This window comes from Amblyomma mixtum, chromosome 1 (assembly GCF_055824585.1).
Source record: "Amblyomma mixtum isolate Tamu chromosome 1, ASM5582458v1, whole genome shotgun sequence".
NCBI lineage: Eukaryota > Metazoa > Arthropoda > Arachnida > Ixodida > Ixodidae > Amblyomma > Amblyomma mixtum.
The window spans coordinates 34,230,282-34,252,156 of record NC_143012.1 but is presented as its reverse complement, the minus strand read 5'-3'; the positions used below and the strand labels follow the sequence as shown (position 1 = coordinate 34,252,156).

General features: G+C 45.8%; 1 protein-coding gene across 1 annotated transcript in view; it reads left to right on the top strand.

The window, feature by feature from the left end:
- The window catches only part of LOC149365982 (uncharacterized), a 79,431-nt gene that overhangs the window by 37,408 nt on the left and 20,148 nt on the right, over positions 1-21,875 (top strand). The window contains exons 2-4 of the mRNA XM_089547448.1: positions 14,050-14,319; positions 14,920-15,037; positions 16,308-16,501. Coding sequence (XP_089403574.1) covers positions 14,050-14,319; positions 14,920-15,037; positions 16,308-16,501 — 582 coding nt within the window. The remainder of the gene's footprint in view (positions 1-14,049; positions 14,320-14,919; positions 15,038-16,307; positions 16,502-21,875) is intronic.

The following is a 21,875-nucleotide window of genomic DNA, read 5'->3' as shown; positions in this document are numbered from 1 at the left end:
ATCTCGTCGCCCGAACGAAACCTTCGCTTATCCTGCAGAGCTCGGCCAAGTATATCGACTACGCCTTGGGCTTGCAAGTGAAAAAACAAACCCCAGATCTTGGGGAAAACACTTTCTTAGCCGTGCAACTCTTTTGTAGATCTTTTATAAATTTCTCTTTTATCTAAAATTTCTGCTGCGCTCACATTTCCTAAGTAAATCTGCAAACAAGGTGCTGTCTTAATGGCGGCGTGAATAAGCCTGTACGGAGGCCAGTCCGCGTGAAAACGCCAAGCAATGACGCCACGATCGGGTCGCTAATTCGAGGAGTCGCGTAAGGCAGTGGAAGTCCTCTGTGCTTGTAGGGTCCTGCGGTTTACTATCGTAAAGAATCTCATGAAGTGTCTGCGTATGCATAAAATTTGACGAAAATAAAATCTGACCCAAATTATGCCAGCTTCAGTGGTAACGCACGCATCACCATATCGAATTATCATATCTAATAATATGACTATATGAGTATTTTATGCGCTACAGTAAAAGTTTCCTTTCCTGCTTCAATTCAATGCCCATCGTTTTTGCCTTCACATAGATGCGCAGAAAAAGAAGTGAAGCAGCTGATTGTTCCAGCTCACTAGTGTGTGCGTGCGTCAGCGAAGCGTGTTGTGAAATGCATGAGTACACGAATAAAAGCACAGAGTTTTTTAATCTTTTATTTCTTGTTCCGTTTCGATTGCCTCTGGCTCTCTTTTCATCCAGCCATGCACAGAGCAGCGGGACAGGAGACAGATCTATACTGTTGTTGTTTTTTTCTACCGATAGAAACTGTGTAACTGCGCAGAGAACTAGGCGTGGATTAGGCGTGGGTAACGAGCGGCAGCTGTTAGTCTGCTGAACTTTAAACCCGAGTACGCCTAGAGGACAGTACAAAGAGAGGAAGTTGTCTTTCGCACTCCGTTTAAAAGAGTGCCATAGAGAACAACTTACTCCCCTTTACTCCCATACAGGCGTATTCGTGTTTTAGGGAGTGCAGCTGGAGGACAACTTACTTCTTTTAACTGCCATATATAGTCGTATTCGGGTTTATAGAGTGTAGCAAAGGAATAACTGCCGCTGATGAGTAACGAGCGGTAGTTGTTCCTTTGGTACATTCTATAAAACCGAATACGCCAATATGAGAGTAAAAAATTGAATGAATTGTTCTCTAGCGCACTAAAGGAGTTTGGCGGCGCGTTATGCAGGAGCACTTGCAGTCGACAGAATGGAAACTGTTTGAAGAAAACAGGTTATGAATCTCGGAATATGCAAAACGAAATCACTGCATTACAAATATGATCAGAATAGCGTCACTCAATGCGTTGGAGCATTTCGGACTATTTTAACACCTTTTTCTGTGCGTTCCAGAAGTGCTTAACTTATTCGGACTACAAAGCGTTTTAGAAACTGTGAAAGAAATGCGCTTAGAAGGCTTATACCTGCTTTCACTGCCTCAAAGTGAAATGAAAGGAGAGTGCAAAAACAAGCTTAACGCGCTATACAAGCTTGGTATTATGCAAAAAGTCTATAGATGCTGCCATTTGCAAAGCTTGCAACTTTTATTGGACACCATGTTTTATGAGCCGAATGGACAAGAATTGAGGATGTACAAAAAATAAATCCTTGATTTACTTCGTTAAAGGAAATGCGATGTAGTTGCGCAAGCACAGTCAATTTATTTAAGTTTCTGCATATTCGTTAATCTTGAGGATTGTGCTGCCGGGGTTAAATTGAGGGTTAAATTTAGGGTCATCAATTTTATTGCTGCAAAGGAGCTACGGAAGCATGCGCCCTTTCGAATCCGCTTGAACTGTAATGAGGAGCACATCAAAGACCTTCGTTATATCCAAATATTTCGTTGTATTAGAGTTTTCGTTATATAACGAAAACCCTCGTTATAACCTCGTTAACGAAAGCTCGTTACAACCTCGTTATAACCAGTCGAACCTCGTTATAACGAAACAGCTTATAAAGAAACAATGGATATAACGAATAAATTACCATTCCCTTTGAAAGGTCGATCAACAGGGGCTATAACGAAGCTACGGCTACAACGAAGTAATCGCCGGGGCCCCTTCAACTTCGTTATAACAAGGTTCAACTGTTTCCAAATATTGTCTCTCCCACCTCTCCCCTACAAGACGAAACGGAAGATTTTCCTTTCTCTACTTTGCCCCGTGTCAAATATATGGCAGGTGGCTCTTCATTTAATTAACCGTCAGAGAAGACGGCTTTTTCGCTGCGGGGTACCTTGTCCAAATGCGAATTCATTGCGCAAGCACTTTGTTTTTCTCTTTGGTTTTCGTTTTTAGAACCATTGCGGACGTGTGGAAGTTGTTGAAGACGGTGACGTGCAAAGCACAGCGCGAGAGACTTTCAGCTTAGCACTCGGGATCTTCGGCTGCGGCAATATTGAAGAGGTATCGCGCCTGCTAAGCCACTCAGGACAAGAATTGCAAAGCATGGTCAATCAGTTAGACAGGCAGAGCAGAACGGTGGGGCTAAGAATTAACATGCAGAAAACCAAAGTAATGTTCAACAGCCTAGCAAGGAAACAGCAGTTCGCAATTGATAGCGAGGTGCTGGAAGTAGTAAGAGGATATGTCTACTTAGGGCAGGTAGTGACCGCAGATCCGGATCATGAGAGGGAAATAACTAGAAGAATAAGAATGGGGTGGAGTGCATATGGCAGGTTCTCTCAGATCATGAATGGTAGCTTACCAATATCCCTCAAGAGAAGAGTATACAACAGCTGTATCCTACCGGTACTCACCTATGGGGCAGAAACGTGGAGGCTAACAGAGGGTTCAGCTTAAGTTGAGGACAACGCAGCGAGCTATGGAAAGAAAAAAAATGATAGGTGTAAAGCTAAGAGATCGGAAGACGGCGGAGTGGGTGAGGGAACAAACGCGGGTTAATGACATCTTAGTTGAAATCAAGAGGAAAAAATGGGCTTGGACAGGACATGTAATGCGAAGGCAAGTTAAACGTTGGTCCTTAAAGATAACGAAGTGGATTCCAAGAGAAGGCAAGCGTAGCAGGGGACGGCAGAAAGTTAGGTGGGCGGATGAGATTAAGAAGTTTGCGGGGATACAGTGGCTGCCTCTGGCAAAGGACAGGGTTAATTGGAGAGACATGGGAGAGGCCTTTGCCCTGCAGTGGGTGCAGTCAGGCTGATGATGATGATGATCGCGCCTGATTCGCATCGCGTGGCGGTGGTCTAATGCATTAGCCGAGAGAGCAGATCTGCTCCCGCCACCCTGGGTTCAAAACCAACTTGCGGCCGTAAAGCTTTTTATTATAGTTTATTTGTGCTCCGAAGCTTCATCCCTATACAAGACATCTTTTTCGCTAGAGAGGTACTGAATGCTAGCGCATTAAAAACAGTTGACGCGCAGAGATCTCCTTGCCACGCGGTATCAGCCCGATGAAATTTCAAGCGCAGCCAAAGGAGGCACCGAGCACGCCACGAGTCAGCGGTTCATATAACAGGAGCTGTGCTATCCGCCGCAAAAACAACTCTGCATTGAGAGGAACGGAGTTGTGTGCGGTATACGGGAAGGTGGCGGATACAGTATTGCGCATGAAATTAACGCACAACACGACGGGCCGTTTCGTTTTTATTTAGACGACAGAGAGTACGTTCAAGTCTGACGTCATCACAACTGTGATAGGAGATGGTTGGAACGTCCATCCCGACAGCGCTACCAGAGAAGGGACTTGTTACCGTCAGCAGCAGCAGTGACGTCAGCTCAGGCGAAATGAAAGTTAGGACTGAAGCGTGAAGCAGTATTGTGTTAGTAGGTAAGTCTGATGCGTAAGACTACCCAATCCTCTGCACAGCGTACAGCACATGCAGCCTGCGCAGCACGCACTATGTACAGGCGGGGGCAAAAGTCTCTGGACCGCGTAAACCGTAAGCGAAACCAATGTCCCTACTACTACCGGCCGTCTGGAGTCCGCACTAGTGGAGGGGAAAGAACAGGATTTTGAGTTTCACCTCCACAATTGTGGTCTCCAACCGACGGCTAATGTTAGAGCAATCTTCTTCTTTTACGGCGTACCTGGCCCAGAGAGTTTTGTCTCCGATTGTGCAGTGGCAGAAGCTTACTATGCATTCCATCTCTGTTAAAAGTGTGCAGAGATGCGGAGGCGGGAACTTGTGTCAACAAATCCGTCTGATTCGACGCCCTTCTGCAAACACTCTCCAGCGTCCTAGACAGAGACAACTGCATGTGCGTTGGCAGGAAGTAGCGTATCATTGTGTAATTTATAGAAGAATGTTTTGGTGCAAAGAGAAAGTGGCATTTTACGCACTCGCTTTAAAACATCATGACCCATGAGCCCAAAGTAGACGGAACGATACAGTGGGGGCGGGAAGAGCGTCGATATCAAATCCCTGTACAGATTTTTGCGCGAAACAGAATATAAGTACTCATTTGAAAACTGAACTGTCAAAAAACCTGTCAAGACGTGGCTCGATAGGAAAAACATTTTTGTGTCTTCTGTAAACTGTCGCTTGTGCAATGTGCCTGAAACAATTGAACATTGTTTTATAGAATGCAAAGACGCGATTTTGTTTTGGGATGTGTTGCAGAGGACGCTACAGAAAGATTTTCTCCTAAATTCCTACAGTGTGCGCTACCTTGTTGTTTTCCAACCTGAATCGAACTCCTATGATATGATTCTCCTGATTGGACTACATAGCCTTTGGAAAACGCGCATTCCAGACCACAACGTTGAACCTGTTGTTTCGCCCAGAATTCACTTTAGCCGAATGTTGCTGCAGGTAACGGACATTTACAAAAAATTCGACTTTGTACCGGATTGTTTTCCTCTCCTGATGCGCTGTATATCCTTACCGGCCTTTTAGTTATATGTTACTATTATGTTTCTGCCACGTAGCGCCTAACTAGGTGCTCTGTAAAGGCACTAAAGGCTTTCGCCTTAATACCTTGAAGCCATACTCGGGTGATTAAGCAGCACGTGTTTCGGGCTTGACAGTCCACGTGCATTGTGTAGCCTGACGTCACTCGTTGACGTAAGTCCTTTAAAGCTAGGCAGCTTTTAGCGGCAACTAAAATGGGTGCCGTGAGCTTGAAGTCCTCATGGAATAAGGAAACTCGACCCTGAGATTTTAAGTAGTGAGCGTGTTATCGCACTTGGCTTGCTTTCGTGCTCCGTAGATGAGACTCGGAGTATTGCGCAACTTTTTTTCTTTAATATGCCGCTACTTAGGTGGTAATTGTGTCGTTTCATGCCACATGCCGCAAAGGCTTGCGTTTTACTATAATAAAACGTACCCGTTTTGGCGGTGTGGAACTGCGGATTAGAAGAGTGGCCAGAGATACACGGAAAGCTATTTAATGGCGCACCAAGGTCAGGCATGCAGTTGTGGTTGGCAACCTGCCAATATCTGCGCGCGCACCGTCTATTTCAAGTTTTCCAGGAGCGTCGACAGGAGAATCGACTTTTTAGAGTCCGACGGAGGCGAACCGGCCACCAATCCTTTCACGTGTGGAACACTCGCTTCTGGAAATAGCTGGTTCATTTCTGGGAACGAAGTTTGAGCGCTACACACGAGGAACGTAAGGAAGTATCATGGTAGAAACAGCGCTGACATACAACGAAGCAAGCGCGGTTTCTACCGGGATCTTAAGCCTACAAGCCCAACTCTCCACTCTTCTGAGTTTCATAGAGAAGCAACATAGGACAAGCATCTTGATCTCCCTCTCTCTTTCTTCCTTTCCTTCCTTCTTTCACTGTTTCTTTATACGTTTCTTTACCTTCCCTCCTCTCTTTCTATATACCTTTCTTTTTCTTTCTTATTTTCCTATCTTCTTCTATTCGTTCTTCCTTTTCTTCACTCTTTCTTTCTTCTTTCGTTATTTCTTCCTTTATGTATTTATTTATTTGATTATTTCTTCTCCTTCCTTCCTTTCTTTTCTCTCCTTCCTTCGTTTCTTTTTATTTCTTTCTCTTCCGCCCTTCCTTCCTCAATCCTTCTCCTTCTTTCCTTCCTTCTTCCTTTCTTTCTCACCCCGCCGCGGTGGCTCAATGGTTATGGTACTCGGCTGCTGACCCGAAAGACGCGGGTTCGATCCCGGCCGCGGTGGCCGAATTTCGATCAAGGCGAGATTCTAGAGGCCCGTGTGCTGTGCGATGTCAGTGAACGTTAAAGAACCCCAGGTGGTCGAAATTTCCAGAGCCCTTCACTACGGCGTCCCTCAAAGCCTGAGTTGCTTTGGGGCGTTAAACCCCAATAAACCAAACCAAACCAATCCTTTCTTTCTGTTCCTTTCCTTTCTTTCTTTCTTTCTTTTTTTCTTTCTTTCTTTCTTTCTTTTTTTCTTTCTTTCTTTCTTTCTTTCTTTATTTCCTTCTTCCTTTCTTTCTTTCCTTCCTTCTTTCTTTCTTTATTTCCTTCTTCCTTTTTTTCTTTCCTTCCTTCTTCCTTTCTTTCTTTCCTTCCTTCTTCCTTTCTTTATTTCCTTCTTTCTTTCTTTCTTTCTTTCTTTCCTTCTTTCTTCGTTTCCTCCTTTCTTTCCTTCTCTCTTTCTTCCTTCCTTTCTATCTTTCTTTCTTTCTTCTCCGCTTTCTTGGGTGGCGCCCTAACTTCACTCCGTGAATGCAATTCGAAACGAAGGGCCGGGTTGGAGAGGAGGGGTTGCTGACTTCTGAGTCCTTTGTTAACGTGTTCTCGATGTGTTCGTATTTGTGTCGATGAATGATAACAGAACAAGCTAGGAGAGTAGGCTAAGGATCCGAGCTTCAAATCGTGCCAGGGAGTATTATCTACAAGAGTATTATATATCGATAACATTATACACTAATTAAAAACGCTTTATATTTGTGGCCCCGCACATTTTATCGCAAGCCTGTGGAAGCTTTCCCAGGGGGTAGCTTTCGTGAACACCAGATAAAAAGACTGGTGTCCGCCGACTTTGCAATAGGCTTCGAATCGCGTCCAGCGCTCTGGAGCGCCTGCTGCTATCAAAGTCGATTGCACGAAGCCTCAGAAATTTTATCGCAGTTTTCACCTTGACCCACTCCGGCGACACCGCTATTGCGTCCGGGCTCATACACGTTCTCAGAGTCCCTCTTATCTCGACAGAGATACGACGGCTTCGCAGTATATCATCCCCTCACGAATCCCGTTGCGGGTTTATGTACTGCGGACGAAGATGCACTTTACTCAATTAAATGGCGCGGTGACGTTCGACTCCAGCAGGTACTCATATGAGCGATGATAATGTCGGTGCGCATGGACCGCGGATCAGTAGGTTCTCGAACCGCGTCCAACGAGCGTGCTCTAAGATAAGTGACCCTCTTATCTTCAAGCAGGAAATCGGAGTTCTGATGAACGCGGCCACTTGGGAGTGATAAGTCGGCACGAAACAACCTCGTTTCGTGAAGCTCCAGTTGGAAGGTATTGCGAGAAAGATAAAGGAGATTTCACTGCTTTGCGGAAGCGCTCACGAATATCTCGGTATCGCCGGCTGGTTTGATTCTCAAGTGTTTGTGCACGACTGAACAAGGACAGTGCGGGCAGATTTAGGATCCTCGTCAGTGTGCTTCGATCGAAGAGTTTGAAGTGTTTTTTTTTTCTTCACTGGTGGTGGGGTAAAGTGTGTACACGTGATTTTCTGTTTCGCAAGACCCTTAAAGTGTGGTTGAGGGTCCGCAGTTCCGAACGAAGTGGCAGGGCTTCAGGGACCCTCTCCTCTGGCGCAGTGGGTATGGTGTCCTGCGGCTGAATTCAGTTAAGGTCGCGGGATCAAATCCCTGCCTCAGTGGCCGCGTTTTGTGCAGGGTGATTGAAAACGCGCCCCTATGATGTGTGATGTCCAAGCACACTGAAGAGCCTTGGACGTCGGAATTAATAAGGAGCGCTCTTCTTTCTTTCTTTCTTTCTTTCTTTCTTTCTTTCTTTCTTTCTTTCTTTCTTTCTTTCTTTCTTTCTTTCTTTCTTTCTTTCTTTCTAACCGTCGTTCCTTCTTTCTTTCCTCCTTTCTTTCTGTCTTTCCTTCATTACTACCTTCTTTTATTTCTTTCTTTCTCTCTTCCTTACTTTCTCTCTTTCTTACTTTCTTCCTTTCTTTCTTTCTTTCGTTCTTCCTCCTTTCGTTCTTCCTGTTTTTCTTTCTTTCGTTCTTCCTCTCTTTCTTTCTTTCGTTCTTCCTCTCTTTCCTTCTTTCGTTCTTCCTCTCTTTCCTTCTTCCTTTGGTAACGCTCTGTCTCTACTCCGTGAGTGCAAAGCTTCCAAGCGCCAGCTTTTTGAAGCTAAGCCCAACGTATACTAACCAACAGTGAAAGCTTTTTGAAGGTCTTGTCCGCTTCAGTTCTGGCGGACTTGAAACCGTTTTGTGAATCCGCATGAGTATAATGCCTGCGACTAAGGATTACTATCTTTTTTAAGACCGCCCATGACATTCAAAAAAGAGCAGTGGTTTGCGAGTGCTTAGTGCTCGTGAGAGAGCGAAGCGAAAATTTCAGTGATTACTGGAGGAATAAAGGCCGTCGCCTGACTTGTTGATATAGGTGGTTGAATGATGAGGTGAAGCATCCAAGCGTGCACGCAAGCACACGTCACACTCACTTTAAAAGTCTTGTGCGTGCAAACAAAGTGGGACTGAGCTTCGTAGCTGGAAGAGCTTTCATTCCTCATACAGTGATTATTTGAAGTTACAGATGAGCGTTTACGAGGCACGCTGGTCAGTCTTCGTTTTTCCGGCAAAATACCCCTATTGTATATCTATAACATGGTTCACTGTAAAAAAAGGCGAATGAGGGGAGCAGAAATTGCGGGTCCTTCTGCCAGCTAGCAAGCTGCTCTGGTAGTTATTAAGCTTTGCGTGCTTTCTTTTCCGTGCTGTGTGTAGTCATATAGACCTTCAACACTGCCCGATTGGACGTAGGCGCTGGAGATGCCTTTCATTCAAGCACATTTGCACTATATCGTTCACTACCGAAATTGGCACTAATTCAGTACATAGTGCTCAGGCCTCGAACTGTAATAGACAACTCTGGTTCACCGAACCGATGAAGGAAATCCGAGCCAATGAAACAGCCTTATTAAGCTGGAAACTGTAGTGACAATAATAGCAAAAGAAATACAATTACGATGAAATGAGCGACAATACGATGGACGAGATATGGAGATATGAATAGATCGCAATACAATCCTCGCGTTAAACGCGGCGCGTCGCGTCGCTTCCCCAAGCGAAGCTTAAAAAAACGAAGGGTAGAAGATATCGTCCCAAAACGAGCAGCGTGGCAGTTTCTGCAGCCCCCCTCCTCCGATAACACAAACCGTCATCAAGTGCTCAACGTAGGCACCGAATAAAGCACTCCTCTCGATAACGCAGTCAGTCCGGTAAACTTTGCGTCTGGGCCGGTTTATTCGCACAATGGGTATCAGGCAAGCGCGAATTCTTTCGCACTTGAGTTTTATTTGTGGCTTCAACAGTCGCTGCAAAAGGCTTGTGAGATACGTTAGCCAAGGTTACCCTGAGCTAAAGCACTGCGCCCTCTTAAGTTTATCTCCCCGCCGGTTTACCCTCAACTATCGCGATTTTACTCGGGACCTTTGAGCATCCGTATCGTATTTATTCAACAGCCTCTGCGGAGAAACTGCCTTGTTTTCTTATTTTGTATTGTGATTACTCGTACTGCTCTGAGCTAAAGCCGTGTTATGCCGCCAGGACCACATAAAGCAGCGCCAAAGGCAACAGTACCAACGCAACAATAAGAAAACAATAGATTTCCGGCGATGTGCACATGGTTGTGTACACGGCATCAAGAGAGCTAACCTTTGTGTACACTGTAGAGAGAGGGCAGGCAGATTTCCTGACACTATAAAAGTGAACAAGGGAGGGGAAAGCCTCAAGGTGCTTGGCAACGTTTCGACAGCGCTTCCCTTTATAAAAATGGTCTATGGACAGTCTATAGACTTCTTATTGACTCTATTGACTTCCTATAGATAATGCTTTTTGTCTATTCATAGTCTGTAGACTGTCTATAGACAGAAATCTACTAAAAGTGTATGGGCATAAATCTATAGATTGTCCATAGACTGTCTATGGCATTTGTATTGCCTATGGACTGTTCTTTATGATTTGCCTATAGACAGTCTATAGACTTTACAGACAGAAGTCTACAGACACACTATGGACTGACAAAAAACTTATTTTGTAAGGGTCGTCTGCGCAAAATGTTCATCATTGGTGGGATTTAAATAGGGCCTTCACTCTGAGGAGGAAGACCCGGTAAGGAAGGCCATCATTTGGCCTTCCTTCTCGGAGTAAAGGCCCTATTTAAATCCAACTAATGATGAACGCTTTGCCCAGGCAAAGACGAGTCCCCTTGTAGAAACGTTGGCGAGCGCCCTGGGTCTTTCCTTTCCCTTATTCACTTTCTCTGTGTACATAGTGAAATGACAGCTTTTTCTGACAGTGTCCCGCTGCTGTGAGTGATTTTTTCTTTGCCTGATAAAAATTTATCGTTACACAACTGGGGTGAAAGCCAGCGAAGCATACTCCTCTAAAAAGTGAATTTGGCGTCAGATTTTCTTTCCCATAATATAATTTCTTTCTGGGTCCCTACATTTATTTCAGCGCCATGAAACACGCAAAAGAGGAGGATAAAGCTTTGAGAGCTTCCTCTCTCGCGGATGAGGCGGCACAGTAGGATTTTAAGGCGAAAGCCTTTAATGGCTCATACTGTCGTCTGTTAGCAAAGCGTGTCACACGCGTTTAACTCGGGAACTAAAAAAAGGTAGAAAACCGATGGTTCCTTCAGATAGAGGAAAAAATGAACCTAGAAGCAAAGTTTAACGACTGTAGATTAATTAGTTAATTAATTATAGGCAAAAATGTCGAAATCGCGTCGAAATAGCGCAGACATCGATGTAGCCACGGGAACGATGTGACGTCACATCCATCGGAAGTCGTCACGGCATAGTGAAAATTTTCACAGAATGGTCGGAAAAACGTCGGATTTGTTCAAATAAGACGGGAAGATGTGAAATTATGCGTAATTAACACTTAAGGTCCCCGAAATATGTATAATTTGGGTATCAATATAGCCACGGGAACAGTGTGACGTCACTTCCACCGGAAGTCGTCACGACATAGTGTCCTCGGCTTTCGCCTCTCAACACTTTAGTTACCAAAGTGTCCTCGCAATTTTTTAAGGGGCACTATTAGTGCGAAGACCGAGGCCCTGCTCCACGGGGCGACTTGTTCCACTTCAAAACAACGTGCACTCGCTGAAGTTTCCATGGTAACAATGCCGCCCTACATGCGGTCCAAGGGCGGGCTTCAGTGCAGCCTTACAAAGCGTCGCATCCTTACAAAGGCCTGATGTTTCCTGAGAACCAACCCGGCTTATGGTAGATCCTTGGGGAGCCAAATAATTCTCCTGGGAAGAAAAATTATGTCTGGCATTCAGCCAGATATAAAGCCTTAATGAGAGTAAATTACAAAAATAATGAACGCCAGTCGAGATTTTTTCATATTTAGGTATATTTTTAATGCGTCCGCATTTGAAGATGTTGCGCCTGCGCACAAGACCTTGAAAATGCCCTCTTCGGTTGCATATATGTGAACGGAGCGCCTTGAAGGGATCGTGATGGTGGTCGTGATTGTTGTGATAATGATGAAAACCGGCTTTCAGCAACGGCTGCCTTCCAGTGTGAACATCACTCTTTATGGGTGCAATATTTTATATAACAGTTTATGCAACTGGTAGCTAACGATTGGAACATATTTCTATGTTGAAACATATTGAGCTATATTTGTTAGTGCCGTTTCTTTCCACGCGTCCAATATGCATCGGATGAAGGTGTCATATATAGTTTAGGTTTCATCACGGCTCCGGTTTGACGTTATCTTCTTATCTGCGTAACCCCAAACCACGTCAATGAAAAAGAGAGCTTCAGCAGCTGTGGCTCCGAGCGCAAGTATGCGGAGTGACAGATACGTCGGCACGGAGAATCTGAAGCTGAACTCTGACATTTGTATTGCTATAGATCAAGTGGTTGACTTTTGCGTTGTGCGTCATAGATCCGTTTGTTTCAATGCAGCGCAGTAAAGTCGTGGAAAGGGCCCTGCGTGCTGACGTTTAATGTCGCTGGGACTCGTAAGCAGCGAGCCAAGCTGCGTGCTTACTCTAAAAGATTTAGCGGAGACCTTGGAAGCATGACGTTTAAGAAGCGTAGGCGGTTAACCCAGAGCCTCTGGTCAAAATTTGCTCTTTCAATCTTTTCTTTTTTGTTTTAGCTATCGTCTTCGTAGAAGGCATCCACAGCGCACGACTCTCTGAATGTAGACGGTGCTTTAGGTGGTGTCGAGCAAAATGTGGCTTGCACCAGGTTGAGTTATGGGGCAGTTGCTATCAGAGTGACTTCTCGCTTAGTGAGCTAAGGCGACGACGCTGTGTTAGGTAAACATGCAGAAACAAGTTAGGAGGAAAAACGCCTATTTAGCTCCACCAACAAAACTTTTTTCAGGAGTTCACCAAGTAATTCCGAAAAACACTATTATCGTGTATTTACATGCTGAGAAGTGCTAAAAGACATTGCCTAAGTTAAAAAACGCTGCCCTAATTGTGGTTCACCTCATCTTCATTCATTCTTTGGTGTGTTGAAAGCCTAAATCAGCTTCTAGATGAACGCCTCATCTTTTAGTTGCGAGAATATCTTGCCACTTCCATTAAACGGAGGCTTGCGTGGAGAGACAACGCTTCAGTTGCTCATAGCTGGCAGAATGTCCTGCATATGTCCCGTTTATGTCCCGTTTATGTCCCGCTTATGTCCCGCGTATAATGTTGTGGGGAGGGCGCTGAGTGAGAACAAGGGGCGAGCGAACAATTTCTGACTGCAGTCGGGCACATCACGACTCCAGTGGTCGTCTTCTGCAAGGCCTTCACTTCCGAACAAAATTTTGCCCACTAGCTTCTGAAGCGCCTCAGCAATTCCTGTGGACTGAGTCCACAGAGGTCCAATTCATCTATCCAAATGCTCGTGAGTTCGTGGCACAAACCAAGAGTGATATCTCCGCTTGCATCTCACTACGAGAACTGCTACTCGAACAATTTCACTTTAACAAACTTCTCGGTTTTCGGTACCCAATGCAAATGTATTTCATCTGAAGGAAATTCCGCACGCTACAATGTTCAGTCCAGCCAACGTATTCACATATTGCTTACGGTGGACTGCGATATTCTGGCAGGCATGCAGGAATCTTCATCCGCGAAACTTCTAGAAGTGTAATTTTTAAGCAGCGCATTGTTCCAAGCTTTGTAGTGTCTTAAGGTAACATGCAAAAATTCAGGATTTCACAGCATCACTACACAGCTGGCTTGTAGGCTCTGCATTGGCCGAACGTATTATCTAACGCGCTTGTCTCGTTTTTGAGTCTTACACAAAAGTCGAAGAACGACGTCTTTTAGAAGAAAATTAATTGAAAACTTCAGCAAAAAAGGCGCTAGTACGTCTCTATAAGAGTTGTGAGTTTTTGCTGTTCGACGTGCATTTCCACGGGAAAAGGTGAACAAAAATACACACGAATTCGTTCAGTTTGCGAAGCTGGAAGCGGCGAACACCAAAGTTCAGCAAAAATTTACTTCAGTTCATTAACGCCAAGCGCAAAATACACGCGGGGAGTTTTAAGTGTTCTGAAATAAGCGCCTTTTGGAACCGTTCTTCTGTTCGTCAAAAACGGGTGGCAGCCTGCCGTTTCCCAATTCAGAAAACGTTCCCTCAGCGTCTCCTAAAATTTATTCTAGTGGTGTTCTTCTGTATACGTAATGAAGGTGGGTTCGATGGGACTAGTCACTATCACGCAGACGGCGTACGCACAAGCTATTCACAACTACTAGGATCTTCAATTCTCACGATTTTGACGAAACATCTCCTGCATAACTATCACCTATTATAGTTTGTGGAGATTGTGTATAGGTTGGGGGTACCTCCTTCGAGGTTTACTAACGGCGATGCGTCTCACACCCTATTCTGTTTTCTCCTTCTCGCAGTTGCTTCGCGGGACGTGAAGCTCCAGAATGGGTCGACCTTCGAGATGACCTGCACCCTCACCAGATGGCCTCAGGGGAGCAGGTTCAAGCTGACTGTGCTGCGTTCGAGGGACGAGCCGGTTCCTACTACGGAGCTCCACCACACTAACGAAACCAGCGTCACCTGGCGGAGACCGAACGTGAAAGAGGCCGACACGGCTAACTACTACTGCCTCGTTTCGGGAGACGGCTGTGAATCGGTGTACAATGCCACAGAACTTCGTGTTGGCTGTGAGTATAGTGTTTATTGGAAGCGTGGCTTGATACGTTAATGCGAGTCTAAGTTTACGCTGCCAGTTGTAACTGTGGGGACTTTTATGAATAAGTTTAATTTTATTTAATGTCTAATTTACCACCTGAACATTTTTCCTGCATATTTGCTCCTAACTAATCTTACGCAGTTCACCGACATACATGGTCATCCTTCCGCCGCTAGTAACGTTGTCTCAGGAGTCCCTCAGGGTTCAGTGCTTGGTTCACTACCATTCCTAATCTACATCAATGACCTTCCTGGTGGTCTATCATCATCCATTCGTCTGTTCGCAGATGATTGAGTACTCTACCGCCATATTTGCACTCAAAACAATCAATCATTGCTCCAGGACGATTTAAACCTAATCCAAACTTGGTGTTCAAAATGGTTCGTGACCTTGAATGTAGCCACATAGAAATACATGCACGTGATGGAACCCGATCATACCGTGATCGAAACCGCGCCTTTCGGGTTAGCGGCCGAGCACCGTAACCGCTGAGCCACAACGGCGGCCCGCACGAAGATTCGGCTGTACAAATCACCCCCCCCCCTTCCCCGCTTTTTTATTTTTTTTGCAGACTTTCCTGCAAAGCCTCTTTCTCCGATCTGCTCCGGCGACTTCGAAACCTTCACATGCATCTGGGAGGTGCCAGACAACAGGATCGAGACACGATACGAGGTTATTCTTCGTGTTGGGTAAAGGTCTCCTTCTACGTCTCTCAAATGCAGCGATAGCGCTCTCCCTGAGAGAATACAATGAGCCATCATTCTAGAGGCCGTCAAGGAATAAGGCCCATAGTTTCTGTTAGCCTTCTCCACTTTCGCGAGCGGCAGCCAGTCTAGAAGGGCACCAAGTACTCGAAAGTTCAAAAGAACTGCCGCCATTATTTGCGCGAGAAAAGGGTTAATGTACTTTGATGGCCTGGACACAGTAGCGCATCGTATCTATAGAGCGTTAAGCATGGCGCGATCCGCACTCAGCTTAAGTGATCCGCTTCCGCGGAGCACCACTACGCACACGCTGATTGGTTTCGACGTGAAAGGCGTGTACGTAGCTCACGGGTATGTGGCGCCATCTGGCACCGTCAGGGTGATCTACGCACGTGCAGTGGCATCCCTCAGAAGCGGATTACGGTAGCGGATCGCGCTGTGCTACCACTCTCTTACGATTTGGCTTTCTGCGATCGTCCGTCTGGTTTGTCAAAACATCTCTCTATTTTACCGCTATAGGACGAGGACGCAGGATATATAAAAGTAAATTCAGACTGCTCCAAGGTGCGAAGACTAAATAAATACTCTAATGGCTGAAATCGCTGCCACAAGTCTGAATAATTTCTGCACTTTGTCCAGAAGCACATTTAAATCACTTAACCAGAGCATAACTTTTGGAGTATGAAACGAGTGTCTATGAATGGTTTGATGCTGTCGGTGATTTGTTTGTATTTGTTTTATAGTAAGTACACTGCACAGCCAGGTTCTGTTCACATTTTCTTACTGTCCTGGTGAGAGATTTAGCCTTGCTAGTGAATGCTCTTCTATAGTCGAATACAACTTAAGTCTGCAGTGAAGCTCCGCCCACATTCAGCCTCCGCGCACAAAATCCCTCCGCGAGAAAAAAGTACTCCGCTGCTTGAACGCTTCTTGTTACCTAAACAAGAAGCTTATCACAAGAAAAGAATTGTGACCTCTAGACTTTCGATACATGGAGAGCTTGATATAGTCAAACATTCAAAAGCTGATTTCGTTTACTGTTGCGATTCGCCAGCGGAGTAATACAGGACGCCGCGGACTGCGGCCCAGTGTTAGCAACTGCTGTTTTTTTAAGTTTTATCCTACTATAGACAGCATGGTTTTGTCACTGCGACATAAGTGTTTGCAGTCGCTCAGCCTTTGAACTTGCTTATTGGTCTGTGACGGTCGTCCAGAGAGACGATCGCGTTTTCATTCGCGTCATTTTTGCCGGCAGGCTGGACTATGCCTTTACAACCAGGTACTGCAATGCTACCGTGGGTTTCCAAACGCGAAACCTTACCTGTCAGCTGAAGACGTCAGGAAAGGTGATCTACAGAATCGAGGAGGAAGTCCTCAAGTTCGTGGTCAAGGGAAGCAACGAGTTTGGCGCAGAGCAATGGGACTACGAGGTGGACCACTTCGCCAACGGTGAGTGTTCGTTTTGCGGCATCGTAGGTCGTACATACGTGCATCGCTTGTGCACGTGCAAAAAATTACCGCATGCCGAGCTTTCTGGAACATTGGCACCTAGTGCCATCTGGTGGCTGCCAGTGGCGAACACCGCGTAATTCGATGGAGATATTATTATGGAGACCTATAAAACCTATAAAATTGATGGAGACCTATAAAATGCTTCCTGCGCTCAGCCCGACTAGTTCCGACGGGCATGAGAAATTTGTGGGCTATGTACCGAACATTCGAAATTCCCGCGGTGATTTTGAGAGTACAGCGCTACTCGGCGCATGGTGGCAGCCTTGAAAACTAAAAGCGCTTATCATGATTTTCTGGGCTTGGTATAGTGTGCTGGGCTGCGAATGCGCCGCGAAGCGAAAAAAAAAAATTAAAGGTGGTTATCCGGCTTCCATTCACAAGTGCTTTAGGCAATTTAAGGTGTGACTTTTTTTTTTCTCTTGAACTGAATGGAACACGAGAAGTTACAAGCCCGAATGTTCTAAGGTAACTTTCTCCTCGCTGCCGCTAGTTCAGTCTTAAGGCACGAGGAAGGCGAAAGCAAAATCAACCGGAAAAATTATGTGATTTAAGCAGGGCTGGGCAAGATACTTCAAAATAGTATCTTCGATACGATACTCGATGCCTTTGAAAATTGTATCTCCGATACCGATACAAGATACAGAACCGAAATCGATTTTCGATACAGATACTCGATACTGTATCGTCGATACTTCGATACATCACTAAAATATCAATTATAATACAGGTTATATTACGACTAACGAAGTTTACATAACTGAAATCACTGTCTAATAATGCCGGTTATATAATTGTCGAACATAGGAAATGCACGCGTGGTTTCTGTAACCTTTAGTGTATTTCTGTAGAGCACTTCTCCTGAAAGGACTTATAAACGAATCCCACCGCATGGATCTGTTGAAGCTCCACTGTCTGCGCAGTTGGCCTTGTTAGAAATTTAATTTGGACTAAAGCCATATATATGTTGAAGCGATCGCTTACGTAAGCAGCCTAGCGAATAATAACCCAAAGTTCCTCATACGAACCAATCTGTGAGCACTTGGCTATATGAATAAACTTGAAATGTTTTCTGTTTTCGGTTCGATACTATAGAGTACTTACCCGATGGCCTGTGCTTTTGATCAAAGTAAATGATGCAAGCTGCGCGCGCTTGGGAACCGAACAGTTAGTTTGCCAGTACTGCGATAACAAACTTCGGCAGCTGAAAACTATTCTTGATAAGCTAAAATGAAAACAGGTAAAATGGCTGAACATTTTTATTAGGCAAAAAGTATTCGTTACGTTTACTTGAAGGTCTTAGTAACAACATTTGCTCGAACCGCCGGTCCGAAAGAGCCCCACGATGTGGGCGCGCTCTAAGGTAGGCAAATGAAAAAAGCCTCTCTACAGGAGCAGACGAGCACGTCGCAGTATTATACTTGACGAAGGCACCTCTTATCAGTGGATAAGAATGAAGCAAAAACCACTTCAACTCGAGGATCTTGTAAATAATTGAGAAACTGAAGCTCCGGTGAGGTGTAGACCAGATGTCAGCGGTCGTCGCGACATAATCTTGGCCAGACAGTTTCAGGCGTACGTCGCTCAAAATTTTTTCCCAATCTTCATCAATTCTTCGTCCAAGCGTTCGTCGTGAAATCACGGTGCTTCCCGGGCGCAAACCTGCGATTAAGGAACAAAATTTTCTTGATAACTACCTAACCTTCATATTTAGAGGGGAGAGCGTACCTAGCTGTTATGAGCGCTACGAAGCATGGCTTCTCAACCGTCGATAGCGAATGGAGACCGCCCGCCACAAACCTAACAATTAGGTTATCCACTTCGGATTCAGACAGTTTACTCCTGGTAGAACAAAACAGTTTAGTTTGGAGCATTTTCTCGTTGGCGGTGTCAGCTTTCCTCTTTGTGGTTGTTTTTTTCCAGCCTTCTTTGTACACTTCGAAACTTTGCAGCTCCAGGGGCTCGCAAAGGGAGATCTATCTGCCTGCAGATAGAAAGCGGATAGGAGATAATGGTGGCTGGTAAGCAGGGGCGTATAAGATATTGGAGCAGTGCCCCAAAACTCACAGCTGTGCCTTATCCAACAGACGCCGTCGTATTATGCCCTGGTCGTCCTTGCTTAGTTAATTTGGAACTTTGATCCCGCGCCAGGCTTGTTTACGTGATAGTCAGCTTTGACTCAAGTGCAACTCGTACTTAACTGCCAGCAAGTTGTATCTGCATTGAAAGAACAGCGACCTCATCAGGCTAAAACAAAATTTCAAACAACGTAATTTGACGTAATTTTATCGTTTTTTTTTTCGCTTAGCCGAAATGTCCAGCGCCTAGTTTCATCCCGCAAGTGACAGTTAAACTCACAAATATTAAGGCGTTAAAAACAGTAAAGCTATCAAAGTTTACGTACCTTAAGGTGAAGCTTGAAATTCGAAGTCGAGGAGTAGGCACCGCTGATAGTTGTTTTACAAAATGAGCACATGGCCTTGACTTTGTCCGCATCAGATGACGTGACAGTGAAATATTTTCCATCCAAGATGGCACACCGAAGTTCGTCAGCCATAGCTGCTGCTTATCCGCGCGTAACGCGGCGAGGACTACTGGCGTATACAGGAAACTAGGAACACGTGCGAGCAGTCGCACTGAAATGGGACAACGGACAGTCGGACGGCGCAGAAACGCCGATCCAGAAGTGGTAGCTTGAGAGTTGGCTAAAAAGCAGCGAAGGTGCTGCCGCCAGTCTTGTACTATCGCCTGAGCGAGGGCTTTTACAGCTTTTTTTTTTGTATCGAGTATCGTAAGATACACGATACACTAAAAATGTATTTTCGATACCGATACTCCGATACTCTAGTTTTCAGCACGCGATACCTAATACCGATACACAAAATGTATCGAAAGATAGTATCGAAGATACAAGTATCTTCGATACTGCCCATGACTGGATTTAAGCCCACGACACTGGACGTCATCGCCTGTGTCACCACTTTGGATAGCGGTGAGATAAAAAATATAACAGGCAAGTTCTGAACTTCTTGGTAATACTGTGCCCTTTTACTTCCTAACAGATTTCAGATTATCGCCTAGTCGAGAAAAAAAACTGCATTCTGCAGTTCTCTAGTACCTTCATGAAGTAACTTCCTGCACTTCCTACACCTGACTCCCCGACTATCAACGTGCCTGCTCAGCCACTTTCCTACGCACAAGCTGTTCACCGTCGAGGAAGGAAGCCCACATCAACACGTAAAGCCACGGACACCACAGATGAAGGCACCGCTCTCGACAATGCCATCGCAGAGGCTCGTCGCCACTTAGAGGATCTCACTAAGCGTCGAGAACAGCGGCGCTCACAGCCATCTCGAAGAAACATAGCGAACGAGCTACCTCCTCACGACTCATCTCCAAACAGCACTGAGCCACATAACGGCGCCGAGGTCCCATCTAATGTGCACTCCCCGGCAGTGGAGAAAATAATGGCACTCATGCAGCAGTTGACCACCCTGATCGTTGAAGCTCTTCGGCCTCGCCATGGCTAGTGCATCATCTCTGGTGGTGCAATGGAACTGCCGTGGCTTTGCCAATAAGTCATCTGAAGTGAACATCCGCCTGCGTGACGGCAAACTCAAGGCCTGGGCCTTCCTTCTTCAAGAGCACAATTCCCTTCCTCGCCTCTCTGGTTTCTGCGCGTACCATTCTCCTTCCATCCCTGATCGCCGCTGCATCGCTTCCTCCCTCCATCCCGGTAAATCTGCAATTTATGTTCATCGTTCGGTTCCCCATACACCGATCGATCTTTCACGGTGGTGCAACACTCGCCAGGAGGTCGTTGGCCTTCTCGTAAAACCTGCACATACACCACTGATACTTGTATCTTTCTATGGTCGTCCGGGAACAGTGTCTCCCAACCTAGGTTGGATTCGTTTTCTCCGTAATAACTACTCGGGCACCCCTATTTTAGTTGGCGGAGATTTCAACGGCGCTCACACATCGTGGGGCTACCCTTTGGATTCCTCCCGGGGTGCTCACATTCATGGCACCTTTCTAGATCATTCATTTCAACTACTAAATCAACCGCAAACTTCAACGCGCCCTCGGGGTGGTCCGTATTCGCCTGATTTGTCTTGGTGGTTAGGGCCCGGCTACCCTCGTTTCAATGTTGAACCAGACACTTGGGGCAGTGATCACAGCCCTATTTTAATCTCCATCACAACTTCGCGTCTCCGGAAAATACGCCGCAGCGTGCGCTTTACATCATGGGATTCCGTACGCGCAGATAATAGGTTGTCTACGCTGAACCCATCTACTGTTCTGTCTACCCTCTCAGCTGTTTTGTCCACTCATACATTCGCCACTACTGTAAATGAGGATGATCCGAACCCGGACATGCATCTCCTTAATCTCTGGGCTCTTCGTCGCAGGGCGGATCATTATGCTTCTCGTAATCCCGACGACCCTTCAGCTCTTCCAGCTCTTCATCGGGCTACTGCACGTGCGCGGCGCTACTCAAAGCGACTTAGCAGACAACGCTGGGCTGCATGGTGTGCCCGCCTCTCCTCTACACAGGGTAATAGACATCTTTGGCGGGTATTTCACGCCATGGAACGCACTTCTCAAGTAGCTGATTATACCGAGAGCATTCGCTTGGCTCTGAATGTGGATGAAACTTCATTTGCACAACAAGCAGCCCGTCAGTTTTTCCCACATCATGACTGCCTCCCTACCCCTTCTCCCATATTATCGATTTCTGAGCCCCCTGATGAGGTTACTTCAGATTTTACCATGGCAGAATTGCTGGCCTCCATAGATCGCCTCAAAACAAGCACTGCTCCCGGGCATGACGGTGTACCTAACTCGTTGTTTCGCAACTTGGAAGGACCTGCTCTACATTCCCTCCTTGATACATTCAATGAGGTGTGGCATTCTGGAGTTATTCCTGCAGAGTGGAAACATTCAATCGTTGTCCCAATCCCCAAATCAGGTCAGCCGCCGGTTTCTCTTTCGGCCCTCCGCCCTATTTCACTTACGCCTACTATCTGCAAGCTTTATGAACACATTCTAGCAGCTCGCTTGTCGTGGTGGCTGGAATCGAATGATTGTTATCCAGAATCTCAAATTGGGTTCCGCCCTCACATTGGAACAGAAGACGGTCTGGCTGTTTTGGCTGCGGACGTACTAAACCATTCTCCCCATAGTCATCTTGTTCGCACGGTGATCGCGACTGACATCACAAAGGTATATGACAACGTCCTACACTCTTCTATTCTTGGCACCCTTCAAGATCTCGGTCTCCCGCATCGCTTTCTCCTTTCAATTCACTCAT